Raw genomic sequence first — 18,028 nt, forward strand, 5'->3', positions numbered from 1 at the left:
TGTTTACAGAGCAGGTGTACATGTTCATCAGTGTGTGTGTGTTTATAGAGCAGGTGTACATGTTCATCAGTGTGTGTGTGTTTAGTTACAGAGCAGGTGTACATGTTCATCAGTGTGTGTGTGTGTTTATAGAGCAGGTGTACATGTTCATCAGTGTGTGTGTATTTATAGAGCAGGTGTACATGTTCATCAGTGTGTGTTTAGCTACAGAGCAGGTGTACATGTTCATCAGTGTGTGTGTGTTTATAGAGCAGGTGTACATGTTCATCAGTGTGTGTTTAGCTACAGAGCAGGTGTACATGTTCATCAGTGTGTGTGTGTTTAGTTACAGAGCAGGTGTACATGTTCATCAGTGTGTGTTTACAGAGCAGGTGTACATGTTCATCAGTGTGTGTGTGTTTAGTTACAGAGCAGGTGTACATGTTCATCAGTGTGTGTGTTTATAGAGCAGGTGTACATGTTCATCAGTGTGTGTTTAGCTACAGAGCAGGTGTACATGTTCATCAGTGTGTGTGTGTTTAGTTACAGAGCAGGTGTACATGTTCATCAGTGTGTGTTTACAGAGCAGGTGTACATGTTCATCAGTGTGTGTGTGTGTTTATAGAGCAGGTGTACATGTTCATCAGTGTGTGTGTGTGTTTACAGAGCAGGTGTACATGTTCATCAGAGTGTGTGTGTTTATAGAGCAGGTGTACATGTTCATCAGTGTGTGTGTGTTTAGTTACAGAGCAGGTGTACATGTTCATCAGAGTGTGTGTGTTTATAGAGCAGGTGTACATGTTCATCAGTGTGTGTTTATAGAGCAGGTGTACATGTTCATCAGTGTGTGTTTATAGAGCAGGTGTACATGTTCATCAGTGTGTGTTTACAGAGCAGGTGTACATGTTCATCAGTGTGTGTGTGTTTAGTTACAGAGCAGGTGTACATGTTCATCAGAGTGTGTGTGTTTATAGAGCAGGTGTACATGTTCATCAGTGTGTGTTTATAGAGCAGGTGTACATGTTCATCAGTGTGTGTTTATAGAGCAGGTGTACATGTTCATCAGTGTGTGTTTACAGAGCAGGTGTACATGTTCATCAGTGTGTGTGTGTTTAGTTACAGAGCAGGTGTACATGTTCATCAGAGTGTGTGTGTTTATAGAGCAGGTGTACATGTTCATCAGTGTGTGTGTGTTTAGTTACAGAGCAGGTGTACATGTTCATCAGTGTGTGTGTGTGTTTATAGAGCAGGTGTACATGTTCATCAGTGTGTGTTTAGCTACAGAGCAGGTGTACATGTTCATCAGTGTGTGTGTGTTTAGTTACAGAGCAGGTGTACATGTTCATCAGTGTGTGTTTACAGAGCAGGTGTACATGTTCATCAGTGTGTGTGTGTGTGTGTGTGTTTACAGAGCAGGTGTACATGTTCATCAGTGTGTGTTTACAGAGCAGGTGTACATGTTCATCAGTGTGTGTGTGTTTAGTTACAGAGCAGGTGTACATGTTCATCAGTGTGTGTGTTTAGCTACAGAGCAGGTGTACATGTTCATCAGTGTGTGTTTATAGAGCAGGTGTACATGTTCATCAGTGTGTGTTTACAGAGCAGGTGTACATGTTCATCAGTGTGTGTGTGTTTACAGAGCAGGTGTACATGTTCATCAGTGTGTGTGTGTTTATAGAGCAGGTGTACATGTTCATCAGTGTGTGTTTAGTTACAGAGCAGGTGTACATGTTCATATGTGGGTGGAGGCGGGCATCACACTGATGACCGAGGTTTGATGGGAACCTTACTCTACCAGCTGGGCTCCATGTCAGGAGCACAAACTCAACTGCATTGTTATCTTTTGGCAAACTGTGGATAATTGATTTTCCTTTCTCCCTCTTTTCTCTGTTGTGTTCCTCCTGCACAGGGAAGTACATGGCGGGCTGCTCTCTGTGAAGGAGCCACGACACCCTGCTGATTGACAGGGGGGGGGGGGGGGGCGGGGGTCTACTACTACTACTACTGGCGTACAGTTTGCACTTTTAGCCCACTGAGCCAAGTCTACACACCGTAGAGAGGTGAGGGGAGAACACACACACTCCCGCAGGAGAACACACACACTCTGGCAGGAGAGCGTGCACTTACCTAAAACGATGGATCCAAAAGGCCTTGCTGCTATGGAGGACCAAGTTGAGCTCTGACCTGGCCTTTTCTATCCCTGACTCCTTTTCCCCTTTTTTTGGATTGCGATCTGAGATTTGTACTTGTGGTAGAATACAGCCCAGCACTGCACTGCTCTGACTCCAGAAGCCTTTCTTCGTCTGTTCTGTAGGCCGTGAAATAAGTCTCGCTTTGCCATGCAAGACCAAAAACAAAACAACAAAAAAAAGATGAAAAATAAAAGCATGTGGGATTTTGTGAAGGAAAAAAACAACAACTTTGTGAGCGCACATAATACATGTTTTATAGTTTTAGATTGATATCGTCATGGAAACCTGCTTGTGTGTGCATCAGTACGGAGGGGTTTTGTGGTGGGGGGCTAGTTTTATCAGTCAGTACGGCTGAGTTATTTGCACTGTTAGTGCCGTTTCTTTCTATGTACATTTAAATATATTTATAAACTTCAATGCTTCTCCATAAACAATGTGTGACTAGTTATTGATGATCCAGGATGAAAAACAAGCAGAGCAACATGCGCCGTACACCAGTTTATTTGTGTTTTTTTAACCGGTACAAAATACAATTCAACTATGCAGTTTGTTACAGAGTCTTTCTGTTCTCAGGCCAGGTAAAGAATTCAAGAACAGGTTTAAAAATACACAAAAATAAAGTATCAATATACTTGTGAGAAGAATCAGATCTAGTCCAATAAAAATAATCCTCAACCAGAAGTCTAAACAGCGTTACAAAAAAAACAATGACACAGAAAAGACCTTCCCCAAATACTCTAAAGGCAAGTTACTGTGACAGGCACAAGTTAAAAACATGGACTAAGAAAAGCTTTTACCAAATCTTTAGTTCAGGACTTAAAACATCATACAACTATTGGAATGGGCCGAAAGGACGTGTAGTGTCGGGCATCCCTACGTGTAAAACCAGCGCTAATAAATATGCGGAACGCAAGGGTGAACGTGGAAGGACACAGGGCTGAGTTAGCATGTGGGGCGGAGAGACACTGAGAGAAGAAGAAGAAGAAGAAGCCAACGGGTCAAATATTCACAGACCAGACTGAAAGAGTTCCACAGATCAGGAATCTCATCTTTTCTTACTAGTAAAGCTGGGTTGGTAACTATGGGAACAGAACACTGGTCTCCAGCTCACGACCATCTCAAGGGGTCCGAGGGAGGACCGCCCAAGCCACTGGACTGGGAGCACTAGAAACATTCAACAGGTCTTAAAACTCAACTGCAAAAAACCATCAAGATGCTCAAGGAGCTTTTTTTTCCTTTTTTTTTTTTTTCCTTCTCCTCAATACGTCTAATTAAACGTCTGGATTCCACTTTAAAACTGACTAAAATACATCAGGGGTTTCAGTGTAGCTAAGAAGTCAGCTGTTTAAAAATTATATTATTAAAAAGGCGATCTGCCCAGGATTATGCTGGGGTAAAAACGGACACGTACATGTAAATATTTGTGTGATTTACACCTTTCGCAGCGCCACCACTAGGGGGCGCAGCTTCGATCGTCACTTAACTCCGAGGTCCTCTTTACTCGAGGGTTACCACCAGAACCATAATCACAAGCCCAGGAGGTGTGCGTGCGCATCCATGGCATTCCATGCTGCTACTGCGGTGAAGTGGAGCCACACCGGGAGTCCCGCCTCACAAGGCAGAGGCTCGCTCCCCCCTCAGACCAGGGCCGACTCCAGAACAGAGCCGGGCCTGAATGGGTCCGAGTCGGTATGTGAAACTGCACTGAATGCAAGACTGGACTGGACTAAACGTGGGCGTCCAAAGGGCCTCCTGAGGGGACGCCTCCAGCAAGGACTTACAGGTGCGTCACATATTTACACATCATGGTACTCTGAACAGATTCACTGATAATCACTGTCTGTCCAGTCACTAAAATCATTTAAAAATGTACACACCAACACAAACGTAATGCAACACGGCTGAACATGGGTGTGTAAGGCCAACTGGAATAGTAACTGCAATTCCTTGAAATGTGCATTGTACAACAGGCCTGATTTTTCTTTCAGTGTTTCTGTAACCATTCTACGTTGGCAGTCACATTTCTGAAGCAATCAGGCCGATGACATCATAGCTGAGGCCATATGTACTTTTTCTTTTAAATACATATGCAAATATAAAACATACTTTAAAATCAGAGGGGGACAGAGGAAAGTAGATTTAAAAAGGGGGAATAAAAATAGACGGGGCTGAACTGTCAAAAGAGATTCCCGCACATTCACTGACCCTGGAACAGGTGTGGACATGACTGGGCCCAGAACTGTCCCAGCCTCAGCGTCTGTGTGGGTGTGCCCATATGGCCGAGGGATCCATACTGCAGTCAGCGCAGCAGAGGCTCTGAGTAAGAGAGCGCCCTCTGCTGGCTGGGAGGGGGAAGGGGGGACGGCATGAGGCATGCTTTGGGCTGACGAGTCGCACGGACATGTGTTCAGCTACAGGAGTGAGTTAGTCTTAAGTCTCTTCCTCCTACAGATCTAGAAAGTGCTTTAGAAAAGCGTTCTCTCTTGAGGTTATGAAACATACAATCATACTGCATTAAGAGGCACCACTGGGAGGGGAGGGGAGGGGGGAGGAGGCTGGAGTTTCTCCAGTAGTGAGTGAGTGTGTGTGTGCGTGTGTGCGTGTGGTGTGTGTGTGTGTGTGTGTGTGTGTGTGTTAGGTTGGTTTTAATCAGACTTTTTTTTTTTCCTTTTCAAATCTAAGGCACTGGAATAAACACTAGCTATGGCACAGCTATAACAAGAGTGACGTCACTCATACACATACTATAGATTCACAGTCACAAACACGGGCAGGAGTCGGAAGAGGGGCGGGCAAGAGCACAGAGAGAAACTAGAACCACACACAGCCTCCCCTCTCCCACAGCTCGATTCTGTGAGAACACCACACACACACACACACACGCACACATAACCGAGTGACACACACCCTATGCCATCCTCACAGTCCTAGGGTGTGAGGGCCTATTAGAACACACACACACACACACACACACAGGCGGGACAGTTGGTCGCTGTAAGTGTGTGTGTGTGTGTGAGTGAGTGTGTGAAGGAGCAGCTCAGATCTCCTGCAGTGAGTGGTTGAGCTCGATCCTCTCCCTCTTCACCGCTGGCTCGCTGGGCCCTCGCGACACGTCACCGTCGCTGCCCATGTCGCTCATGTCATCTGAGAAGGAGGCGTCTGAGAGGGGGTGCAGAGAGGAGAGGGGAGGGGAGTGGGGTTACACTCAGGCACACTCACCAGAGGAGAAACAGCACTACACACACACAGATCAGTGGAGGGGCTCACCTTTATCCATCAGCACAGGCATCATGGAGTTGAGGTCACTGAACTGGGGGGTTAAAAGAGGAAGAGCATGTAAGTTAGCAGCCTCTGATTATGCTACAGGGGCAGCAGCCTCTGATTATGCTACAGGGGCAGCAGCCTCTGATTATGCTACAGGGGCCTCTGATTATGCTACAGGGGCAGCAGCCTCTGATGGAGCTGATTATGCTACAGGAGCCTCTGATGGAGCTGATTATGCTACAGGGTCAGCAGCCTCTGATTATGCTATAGGGGAAGCAGCCTCTGATTATGCTACAGGAGCAGCTTATGCGATGCCCAATACCCTAGGTCTACTACTTCAACATGGGGCAGTGTCTTTCTGAAGAACTAAACGCCAGTGTGACCCGTTCACCAAGGCTGTACTCACTTCTCCCATCACAGCAATAGGCGTCTCCCCGGTTGCCTGGGCAATGCGGTGCTCCACCAGGTAGAACATGTACTCGTCGTAGAGCAGGCGGATGAGGTGGAAGGAACCGAAGCTGGCAGCACTGCGCAGGGTCAGGTCCCTGATCACCATGGAGCTAGGGAGGAGGAGGAGGAAGGGAGGTAAGCACACAGGGGAGTCGGACAGGAAGGGAAAGGTAAAGGAAAGGGAAGTTGGCGGAGAACCACAGAAACAAGTCCATGGCCTTCAGAGGTGGAGTTGAAGAGTCTAAGTGCTAGTCATTTCAGATAAAAAACCTTTTAGCACACAAATTGGTTATTTTCTGCTTGGAAACATTTATCCACTAAGAAAGTTGCTAGCCCCAATTTCATACCCCTTTAAAATGGCATGGTTGCTATGCAACGTTTGCAGTTGGAGAACCTTTACAGAAAAATACAATTTGAGGAAGATAAGTTACATTTCACAGACAGGAATCTTCCTATTACAGAAGCAATTCCTGAACGGTTTTGCCCTATCTTTTTTTTTTGTTACTTAGATTTTATTGAGTTTTTCTGTGAAAGACAATGGTACTGAACAACCATACAAGTACAAGGTTAAGTGTCGGCACGACAACATTAATTTTGTACAACATATTATTGTGACATGCGCTACAGCATTCCCAGACATATATTCATATAATATACAGCAGCAGAAAGGAAAATGAAATGGCAAATTATATCAAAAGTCAATCAATAATCACAACCCTACTTAAACATATACAGATTCCATTTTGTCCATCTTCCGATATACAAGTCATTTCTCAAACGCAATAGAAAGGTTAGTCTCTCCATCTCATGGATCTCCTTAATAATATCCAACCAATTATCCACAGTAGGTGAGTCGGTCTGTAACCATTTACGTGTGATTGCTTTCTTTGCTGCCGCCGTAAATATTTTCAACAGGTATTTATCATTTCTAGTAAGTTCTTCTGGCATATCGCCCAAATAAAGTGATAGACATGATCCTGGAATTTGTAAATCTAAAATTTGTTGTATAGTTTCCCAAACATTCTCCCAGAACTTATCAATCTTCGGGCAGGCCCAAAAAATGTGGTAGTGATTTGCATCCACTTCCCCACAACCCCTCCAACATGTGTGTGTCAGTGATGTTTGATGAGATTTTAATTTAGGTGTGATAAAAAAAACGGACAAGGTTTTTCCAACAAAATTCACGCCAATAAGATGAGCAGGTAGTCGAAGACATATTTTCACATATATTCTCCCATTGTTGGGGGGATATTCTTTCCTTTATTTCTTTTTCCCATTTTTCTCTGATGTAATTTGTGGAACTGCCTCTTCCCTTAACTATTCCCTGGTAGAGTCTTGAAATCACTGACTTAGAGCCAATGGTGTAAGTCTGTGTGATCAACTGTATTATGTCATTCGGCACAGTATTTGCTTCTTTTTTACCCATTTCTTTTAAAAAGTATTGGCGCAGCTGTAAATATCTGAAAAAAATCTTGTTTTTCTAAATTGTATTTTTCTCTTATTGTCTGAAAACTGTGTAATCTATTGTTTTGTATCAATCTGCAAAAAGCTGTGATTCCTCTTCATCCAAAATTTAAACCTGGAATCCATGCGACCCATCTCAGTTTTTTTATCTGTGTGGATAGATTTAATTGTTTGATAACATCAAACCATATGGACAGGGTAAAGGAGACTAAAGGATTCAAGTCCTCCTGATGAGTTGTAGCTAATTTTCGGTCACCAATCATTGCTTGTATTGGGATATCTCCACACTTCCTCTCCATCTCCTTCCATCCTGCATCATATCCACTGTCACACCAAAGAATGACCGCCACCAGGGCCGCCAAGTAATAATCCCTGAGATTTGGCAGGGACATTCCACCTCTAGCCTTATCAATGGTTAATGTATTAAATCTAATCCTTGGTTTCTTTCCGTTCCATATAAATCTAGATATTTGCTTGTTCCATTCATTAAATTGACAGATTGGAATTTTAACTGGTAATGACATGAATAGGTATAACAATTTAGGCATAACAACCATTTTGATGGTCTCAATTCTTGAACTGAAGCTTATCAAAAATGTTGACCAGTGGTTAAGATCTTCCTTAATTTTCTTGCTCACTTCTTCATAGTTTCTTTTATACAGGTCTTTAGGACAATGGGTTAACCAAACCCCCAAATATTTAATTGCTTTTTGAGACCAGTCAATGGTCAGCCTCTGTTCAAGATCTACTGATGGTCTGTAGTTAAATACTAATATTTGTGTTTTTTGTATGTTAAGTTTATACCCTGAAAGATTGCCAAATGTCACAAGGAGATCCAAAAGTGCGTGGAGAGACCTATCTGGATCTGCAACATACAACAAAATATCATCGGCATATAATGCCATTTTATGCTCTTTCCCGTTTACATCAATTCCATGGATATCATCATTTTCTCTTATAGCTTGTGCCAATGGTTCAATGTAAAGCGCAAAAAGGGTTGGGGAAAGAGGGCACCCCTGACGTGTAGACCTTTCCAGGTTGATGCGATTGGTTAATCGACCGTTTATTTTAACTCTTGCTGTTGGGGCAGAATATAAAGTTCTAAAAATATCAATTGAATTTTTAGTGAAGCCAAACCTTTCCAGGACCAAAAACAGATATTCCCAACTGACACAATCAAAAGCTTTCTCGGCATCAAGACTTATTAATGCAGCACCCATTTTACTTTCTCTAATATTGTGTATTATATGAAGTGATCGCCTGATATTATCTTGCGTTTGGCGCCCCCTAACAAATCCTGTTTGGTCATTGTCAATCAGATCAGGAATAAAGGAATCTAATCTCTTCGCTATAATAGATGAATAAAGTTTATAATCCTGATTTAGAATTGAGATTGGTCTGTAGGAGCTACACAACATTTTATCCTTTCCCTCTTTTGGGATGACAGAAATAATTGCCTCATTCCATGAAGGGGGGATCGAGCCTTCCTCAAGAGTCCAGTTGAAAGATCTTAAGAGAACTGGAATCAGGTGTTCCCCAAATGTTTTGTACCATTCCGTGGGCAGGCCGTCGGTCCCAGGGGTTGTATTATTTTTTAATTTATGCAACGCATCCTCTAGTTCTTTCCTTGAGATCACTGAGGTTAAACAGTCATTTTGATTGTCACCGATTGAGGGCAGGTCCAATGAGTTTAAATTTTTTTTTTATATTCTCTTTACAATCTTGTTTTGTTTGGGAGTACAGCTTCCTGTAGTATGTTTGGAATGCAGCATCAATTTCATCCAAATTGTTATACGTTTGTCCTGTTCCTGTGTCCAAAATTTTATAGACTGATTGTGAAACCTGTTTTTTCCGTATTCTCTTTGCCAATAACTTTGTAGCTCTGGGACCTACTTCATAATATGATTGTTTTAAGTATTTATATTTTTTGTCTAACTCGTCCTTATAGCAATTTGATATATGATTTCTGATTTCTTTAATTTCACACATTATCTGTTCGCTCTGATTCTCACTGTGCCTTTTTTCTAGTTCACCCAGTTTTTTTTCAAGTTGATTAAGTCTATTTTCTTTTGCCTTCTTCATAGCTGCGCTAAGAGATATCAGTTTGCCCCTGACAACTGCCTTTAAAGTGTCCCATAGAATATTTGGGTTTACTTCCCCATTATCATTTATTCTGAGAAAGTCCTGTATTTCAGCTTTTACCTGCTGTACCACCGTCTCCTTATTAAGAAGGCTTGTATTGAGTCTCCAGTTTGTTTTCTTAGGTCTACTGTCCAAACACAATGTCAGGTATAATGGAGAATGATCTGATATATCCCTAGTTCCAATATCGCAAGACTGAATCCTATGTCTATCATTCCTAAAGATAAAGAAAAAATCTATTCTCGAGTACACTGTGTGGGGCGCAGAAAAGTATGTGTAGGTTTTCTCCGTTGGGTGTAGGTCTCTCCACACGTCCAGTAAGCCAATCTCCTCCAGACCCCTTCTCAGTATTTTAGTTTGAGGTGATATCATCCTTTTATTGTTTGATGTATCCAATCTATTAATTACCGTGTTAAAATCTCCCGCACAGATTAATGTACCTTGTGATTCTGAAGCGATAAGCTCCAGAACTTTCTTGAAAAGTTTTGGGTCACTCTGTGGAGGAAGATAAACTGAAAGAAGGGTAGCCATTTGATCTTCTATTTTACCTTGCACTAGAATATATCTGCCTTCACTGTCCCTTATTTCTTTGACTAATTCAAAATGTATGGAATTATGTAATAATATCGCAACACCTCTTTTGTGGCCTTTTTTAAACGAACTATAAAATATGTTCCTGTACCCAAACTTCCTTAGTTTTTCATGCTCACTTTGAGATAAATGAGTTTCCTGTAAAAAAATTATTTGATTTTTCCCCTTCTTTATCTTAGCCATTACTTTACTCCTCTTAACTGGGTTATTTAAACCATTCACATTCCAAGAGGCTGCTCTAAAGCTGCTATAGCCCATCATCACAATTAAGATCGAATATGCCGACTGTGATGACCCCTCCACGCCACTAGGGGTCTTTTCCCTCTTGCTGGTTCTTTTCCAGGTTTCCACATCAGGCTGATGAGTTACACCTGTGCCCGGTTTGGCTCTGGCCTATATCAGGACTCCTTCTCCAGCTCCCGAGAGAGATCCCGTCCCTGTTGCAGACGGCTGCATTTTGACTGTTATCTCTATTTCATTATCTTTGTAAATAAATTGTTGTAACTTCGTTCATCCCTCGTCCGTCTCCCATTCAGTTGACATAGCTTTGAGTCAGGCTGTGTCACATGGGGGCTCGTCCAATTGTGATTAACCTGTTGCACGTGGCGTCAGAGGTTAGTAGTAGTAGCTGCTGTGCATGGTGAAACTGTTTGCTGTTTGTTTGGGAGAGCGGCGAGTGTGGTGAGTAACCTGTCAATGTGTTTGATACAGTGTTGACTGCTGCACTGATGGTATGAGAAGTGGCAAAGGTGTGTTCCTGTTGAGGGTAGTGGCGTTGTCCTTAGGATTTTGCCTATAATTGTGGTAGTAGTTGTGGTGAAGACGGCTAGAGCATTCGTCTCGGGTGCGCTCCGTGGCTCAAGCGGAGTTACCAAATAATGGTCGCTCTTGTTTGTCTGTCGGGCTTGCGCTTAATAACCCACCGTCATTAGCTGCATGAAGAGCTAGGTTTAGTTATTTAGGTAGTTGGGCCTCAGATATTTAGAGGAACGCACCTTGCGCTACTGTTGTATTTGGGAAGTTGTGCAGTTAGTCTCGCCTGCTTATCGTTTGGCGTTAATATTAAAATGCCGTCCATAGAGGATTTTGCTGCTGCTCCATCGCATGAAGCTTTGGACCAATGCTCTAAAGATCAGTTGCTTAAAATAGCTGAACATTATGAATTGCAAATTTCTAGCAGCTTTGCTAAAGATAAAGTGAAGGCAATTGTTAGGAGTAATTTAGCTGAATCTGGCGTTTTGCCCGGAGCCGAAAAAACGGCTACATCCTCTTTCGCCTCTGTGTCCATGGAGGGGTTATCTTTTGAGCAGAGGAAATAATTATTACGGTTGCAAATTGACCACGAGAAGTTCAAGGTCAGTGCTGAACATGAGAAAGCTGTAACTTTAGAGAAGATTCGCCAGGAGACCGAACAGGTTAAGTTGGAATTTGAGCATAAACTCCAAATGGAGCGGGAGGCTAAGGTGCCTGCGCGGCCACACTCGAGGCTTGAACATGGTTCAGACGTCTCGAGTTTTGACGTGCTCAGTAATGTACGTTTGATGCCTAAGTTTTCGGAAAGTGATCCAGACTCATTTTTTCTGTTGTTCGATCGGGTGGCGGAGGCACGCGAGTGGCCAGATTCTGTCCGCACACTAATGTTATCATCGGTGTTGACCGGTAGGGCTCAGGAAGTTTATTCTGCAATGTCTTCTCCTGAGTGTGAGGATTATGTTAAAGTTAAAGACGCAATTTTGAAGGCATATGAGCGTGTTCCTGAGTTCTATAGGCAAAGATTTAGAACGTGGGAAAAGGGCTATAAGCAAACTCACCTTGAGTTTGTGCGTGATTTAAAGTTGTTTTTTTCTCGTTGGTGTACGGCTGCAAAGGTGGTTGACTATGATGGCTTACGTGAGCTCATTTTGTTGGAGCAATTTAAGAATTTGGTTCCCGAGCGCGTAGCTACGCATATTAGTGAACAGAAGGTTCGTAAGGTACTTGAAGCAGCTGCAATTGCAGATGATTATGTATTAATTCACCAGAACCCTAACGCTGCGGAACGCCGAGGGCAACCAGCGCATGGCAGTGGCACTGGTGTGCCTGCTGAGGGCTTCACTGGCCAGAGTAGAACAGTTCAGTTTGGTGCTGGCAATGTTGGTGGGTTTCGTAGTGGTGATAAGTTTTGCAATGTGTGTCACAAGCGGGGTCATTTAAGGGCTGATTGTGATTCACTGAAACCTAACAGATATCAATTTGGTCCAGGTATGCAAGCGGAGGGTGCAGGCTTGGTAGCACCTGGGCAGCAACACAAGCCTAATGCAGCCTGCGCTGTAACACGCGTCATGGCGCAGGAGAGGGCTGAACATGCCACACCTGGTGAGTGTAGCGTTCCACTGAAGTTTTCATTGTCTGTCTGATTTCCCTGTGTCTGTGCCCCGCAGTGAACTGGTCACAGAGCAGAACGCTGATCGATCATTGGCCGGGTTGTATGGCCAGGTTCGACCTCCTGTTGAAAGGGAGGACAGTGCATGTGGTTACGTTCTTGAAGACTCCCTGCTTAAGCTGAGGAGGGAGCTTAAAGAGTCGCGGGAGAGACTTCATCAGCAGGACCTGTCGGCCAAGCACGCCATCCAGCAGATCCAGCGCGAGGCGACCTATCGGCTGGAGCAAGCGGTGAAGAAGTGTGAGGAGGCGCGACATGAAAAGGAGACGATGGTGTTGAAGAAAGTGCGGGGCAAGAAGGAGGCGCTGGGCCTGCGGCGTGACAAGGAGCAGCTGCAGAAGAGGCTGAGGGAGGCCACGCATGAGAGGGACAGGCAGGCTCTCCGCGGCCACCAGCTAGCCCAGGACAAAGTACGCCTGCATCAGCTGCATGAAGTCAAGGAGAGTGAAGTGAACCGTCTGGCGCGTGAGCTGGGGAAGGTGGAAGAGGAAATCAACTCTCATGTCATCAAAGTCAAGTGGGCCCAGAATAAGCTCAAGAGCGAGACTGACGCCCACAAGGAGACGAAAGGCAAGTTAAAGGTGACCACGCTCAAGCTGACTCAGGCTAAGGAAGAGACCGAGCAGATGCGCAAGAACTGTCAGGACATGTTACACACCTATCAGGAATCAGAGATCAGGTCAATTGAGCTTGATGCCAAACTACGAGAGACATTTTCACTCATCTGGGATTTACAGCATTTCAAAGTTACGTTGATTCCAGTGTTCTTCTGGTGGCCTACACAGACCACACCCTGATAACCGTTTTGCACTCTGTATTGCCCAAACTGCAGGTTGATGCGGTGGATTTCGTCTTTAGGTACTGGAGACCGGGTGGTAAGGTGATGGTTGGCTGGGGCAGCTTCTACAGGACCGGACAGTATTGAATAGTAATGTTAGACAAAAGCGGAAAACTGAATTCTGTATTAGCTTGGTATTATAGGCTATGGTATGTAAAATGTGTATTTGGTTAGTGGTTCAAATTTAGTAGTTATTTAGCAGTAGCTGGTCTGCCGGTATTCCCGGTGGGAACTCCGTTTTTATGGGGGGGGGGGTGATGACCCCTCCACGCCACTAGGGGTCTTTTCCCTCTTGCTGGTTCTTTTCCAGGTTTCCACATCAGGCTGATGAGTTACACCTGTGCCCGGTTTGGCTCTGGCCTATATCAGGACTCCTTCTCCAGCTCCCGAGAGAGATCCCGTCCCTGTTGCAGACGGCTGCATTTTGACTGTGTTATCTCTATTTCATTATCTTTGTAAATAAATTGTTGTAACTTCGTTCATCCCTCGTCCGTCTCCCATTCAGTTGACATTGTTTTGTCGTGTGACACAGCCTGACTCAAAGCTAACACAATAACAACAGATATAACCAAAAGGCACCTCTAGAACAAGTGCAACATTAACTTCCAACCTCAGGGTGTTACTATACCCTATCAACCTCTCATATTGTTCATTCAAGTAGTCATGGAGTAATAGCCCTACATCCTGTAGGGGCTCCCTCTTCGCTAGAAGCAAAGTTCCTTTTCCCTTGAGCAACAAAGTCATATAGGTTCTCTTCCTGATAAGAAAAAAACGGTTTCTTTGTATTGTCCGGGGATCGAAATAAAAATGAAAAATAATGATAATAATAATAAAAAATTTTTTTAAACAAATCTGAAATTTAGAAAGGAAAATACTCTTTGTCGAGTGGACAGTTTAAATACCAAGATCAAAATAACCTACCACAGGATGGTTGTGAGAGTCAAACAATCACGTTAGGTTAGTGCTTATCCTACTGCCGTTCGAATTCACTGAGCCTCCCCCGGACTTGTTCGGCAAGATCTCCTTCAGTATTCCAATGCACGCCCCGTGTGAGTTTCTGTTCCCAGTCCATAACATTCGTCTGTGGCAGGTCCACTGGATAGCCCCTCTTGATCATGTCCTCCGCTGCTTTAGTTGCGTTGTTGTAGACACAGGCTCCATTATCCCAGAAAATCTTCATTTTAGCAGGATATGGTGTCTGGAAGCGAATTTGTTTCTCTTTGAGGATTTTCCTGATGTCTTTGTATTCTTTCAGTCTGCTGTTTACCTCGGCAGGGAAGTCGTGTGCAAACATAACCATTTTACCGTCATAAGTAATTTTCTTTGTCCAGGCAGTTTTGAGTATCTTGTCCTTGATGTCAAATCTCTGGAAATTAACCAGAATGGATCTTGAGACGGCCTCGTCTTTGGGCTTAGGACCGAGTGATCGGTGTGCTCTTTGAATTTGCAAATCCATGCTGCCGTCAAGCATTAGTTTGGTCTTCAGAAAGTCGTTAATGAATGTTAGCATTGACGGTCCTTCTTTGCCTTCTTTAATGCCGTATATGCGAATGTTATTACGACGCGAGTGTCCCTCAAGGTCCGTTATCTTAGCCTGAAAAGTTATCTGTTGTTTAAGAGAGTAGAGCAGACTATCTCTTAGCTCAGTGTTAGCCGTCTCTAGTTCCTCCACCCGTTGTTCTGCCTCCGTTAGCCTTGCGTCTTGATTACAGACATCACCAGAGATATTCTGTAACTTCTGATTCATCTCCGTCTTGAAGTTGTTAAATTCTTGTTTCATATCATTTCTGAAGTCATTCTTAAAATCCAGTAATTCCTGCTTAAGTTCACATTTCAACTCTTGTATGTTCTTACTCAGGTTTTGAATAGCTTTCGCAGTGGTAAGCTCTTCTTGAGTAGATTCCACTCTCTCCATGCTAGCTATATTTTCCGTTGTGTTTTTCCTCTCTCTCGTGTCTTCGTCGGTTTTAGATTTCCCCGAACCTTTCTTGCCTTTAGCCCCACTCATACTAAGTTATTATATTGTCTTGCATGTACAAAAGTATCGTGTTTTAGTGGGTTTTTCTTTTACTTTATCAGGAGAGTTATTAGGTCTATGTCGCCATCTTGAACGTTCGCCCGGAAGTCGGTTTTGCCCTATCTTATCTCAGACCTCGTATCTTATCTTAAAAAATCTTAACTATGACTAAATTCGATTTTTAAATCTGCAGTCGTCCCGTCATAACTATGATTAAATGTCATGTCTATCTATGCTTCGAACTTACATTGTACACAAGATGGCCTACCAGTGCATTCTAATCAAATAGGCATTCTAGAATCTTGTACAGTAGCGATGTAATACGCTTTAATTGGATAATACACTGATACGTCAAGCATGGGACTGCTAATTAACCTGACAGTTGAGTTTTTTTGATTTAGTGAATGCTAGTCATTACAATTTGGATGTGATGTTTACGTCATTTCCATGGAGTCTACGTTAGCTAGCGTACAATTCCATGATACTGACGTTAGGGTCCTTGGGACCACTCGTTTTTCACATTAGTAATGTTACCATTTTGCCGACGATTAGCAAAGCTAATTACTAATGGGCATAACGCAATTAAACAATTTGCTTTTGAGCATGAGACTAATTCATGAGAACTGTGTAGATTGTTTCCTAAATGCAGTTGGGAAACATGTTTCTGTAATTCCCTAAATGTCATCCTGAACTGAGATGAGAGAGGATAGGATTTCAGACTTTCTGTAATGAGGCAGAGAGAGAGAGAGAGAGAGAGAGAGAGAGAGAGAGAGAGAGAGAGAGAGAGAGAGAGAGAGAGAGAGAGAGAGAGAGAGTGTGAGTGAGTGAGTGAGTGAGTGCAGAGGTGTGTCACCTGTAGAAGGACCACTTCAGCAGGAACTGGCGGGCGGCGCGGGGGAAGCTGGGGCTGCCCTCGTGCGGTTTGAGCACCTGGTTGACCACGTTGTCCAGCCAGGTGGCCCACTGGTCCAGAGAGCTCTGCTGCTGCAGCGTCACCTTAAAGTCCTGCTCCAGACGCTGCACCATACTCTCATCACACTGGCACACCCACGATGCCTGCTCCTGCAAGGGACACACACACACACAAGGTTAGGTCCTACTACACACTCTCTCATTACAATGGCACACCTACAACGCCTGCTCCTGGAGGGCGCACACACACACACACACACACACGGTTAGGTCCTACTACACACTCTCTCATTACAATGGCACACCTACAATGCCTGCTCCTGGAGGGCGCACACATGCTACCACACACACACACACACACAAGGTTAGGTCCTACTACACACTCTCTCATTACAATGGCACACCTACAACGCCTGCTCCTGGAGGGCGCACACACACACACACACACACACGGTTAGGTCCTACTACACACTCTCTCATTACAATGGCACACCTACAATGCCTGCTCCTGGAGGGCGCACACATGCTACCACACACACACACACACACACACACACACACACACACACACACACACACACACACACACACGTTGCATTTGGACAGTGTCAGATAGGAGCCCCCAGAACAAACAATACGGTGAAATACCCGTCACATGCACCCACAGCTCTTTAACTCACTCAGACTACACATTTCTGGACCATTTAGGTTAAGGGGGCCCAGTTAAAAGAAGACGGTTGTGATCGAGAGACAGTTGAAGGATAAAGGGAGGATTCATTTGACGGGGGCAAGAGCGGCGTACCTGCACGTTGGCAAAGTCCACCCGGTTGAGGTCGGACAGCATCTGGTTGATCTGGGAGGTGTTCTGCAGCACGGCTCGAGCTGCCTGGGCCAGGTGGTTCAGAGACGTGTACCTGCGCAGGGTCTGCGCAAACGCAGACACTACCGTCACCTGTGGGTCGCAGGGGGGAAGAGCGTTAGGACAGAATCCCAATGTTTTAGTGCAACAGATGGTTCATACTTTCAAATTCACAAAACCACTGCTGCTGAAGAAGACTGACTGTGGCCTGACCTACAATTTAGTTATGGAATCTGACCCTGGCTGTAATGTTTAGCACTGTCATAGTAACCATACAATATGTACACAAGATGGTTGGGGGACTCTTAGTAAATAAGATAAGGCATGAACAACAACACAATCAGGCATCAAAACCATTACTCATATACAGACAGAACTGTGTATCTCAGTGGATACATATCTGTTTCTTGAGCCATATTCAAATACAAAATGAGGCAGAAATGCTATAAATGTTGACTAAATGGCTTGTCTTTGGCAGTTGTTACCTTGGTGCGCACGGTCTCCTGAGGGAAGTCACACATGGCCAGTGTGAGCCAGCTCTCCAGGCTCTTGGCAAAGTTCCGGATGGCCTGAGTCAGGGTGCCTGCAGAGCACAGGGGCAACACCGCACCGCACAACATTAAAACACAACATTTAACACACACACACACTGTCCCTGACTGTCCCAAGTGTGTGTGTGTGTGTGTTCTAATAGGCCCTCACACCCTTGCAACATTAAACACAACATTTTCTAAAAATGTACTTCGTACGACCTCTTGATTTTGAAGACAAATACACAGTGGAAAGTGACCGACGACCTAAGAGAGTGTGAGGACGCGCTCTCTCATACACCCTCAATGATTCTACGCTGAGGTAAACCTGTTCTGTGATGCTCTTGTTTCAGGTAGGACAGAGCGAG

The 18,028-nt window shown here is 44.2% G+C and overlaps 2 protein-coding genes across 5 annotated transcripts in view; one reads left to right on the forward strand and one right to left on the reverse strand.

Annotated features, from left to right (window-relative positions):
* The window catches only part of fcho1 (FCH and mu domain containing endocytic adaptor 1), a 45,696-nt gene extending 43,731 nt beyond the window's left edge, over nt 1-1,965 (forward strand). The window contains exon 27 of the mRNA XM_031574311.1: nt 1,889-1,965. Within this exon, the coding sequence (XP_031430171.1) occupies nt 1,889-1,917 (29 nt within the window). The 3' untranslated portion in view covers nt 1,918-1,965. The remainder of the gene's footprint in view (nt 1-1,888) is intronic.
* A 691-nt stretch (nt 1,966-2,656) lies between these two features.
* Nucleotides 2,657-18,028, reverse strand: part of rfx2 (regulatory factor X, 2 (influences HLA class II expression)) — a 43,816-nt gene continuing 28,444 nt past the window's right edge. For all 4 annotated transcript variants that reach the window (XM_031574313.2, XM_042708903.1, XM_012828253.3 and 1 more), the window contains 6 exons: nt 17,616-17,713; nt 17,074-17,223; nt 16,213-16,421; nt 5,842-5,995; nt 5,439-5,481; nt 2,657-5,330 (listed from right to left, as the gene is read on the reverse strand). In XM_031574313.2, the coding sequence (XP_031430173.1) occupies nt 5,209-5,330; nt 5,439-5,481; nt 5,842-5,995; nt 16,213-16,421; nt 17,074-17,223; nt 17,616-17,713 (776 nt within the window). In that variant the 3' untranslated portion in view covers nt 2,657-5,208. The remainder of the gene's footprint in view (nt 5,331-5,438; nt 5,482-5,841; nt 5,996-16,212; nt 16,422-17,073; nt 17,224-17,615; nt 17,714-18,028) is intronic.

The sequence above is a fragment of the Clupea harengus genome, chromosome 10 (genome assembly GCF_900700415.2).
Source record: "Clupea harengus chromosome 10, Ch_v2.0.2, whole genome shotgun sequence".
Lineage (NCBI taxonomy): Eukaryota > Metazoa > Chordata > Actinopteri > Clupeiformes > Clupeidae > Clupea > Clupea harengus.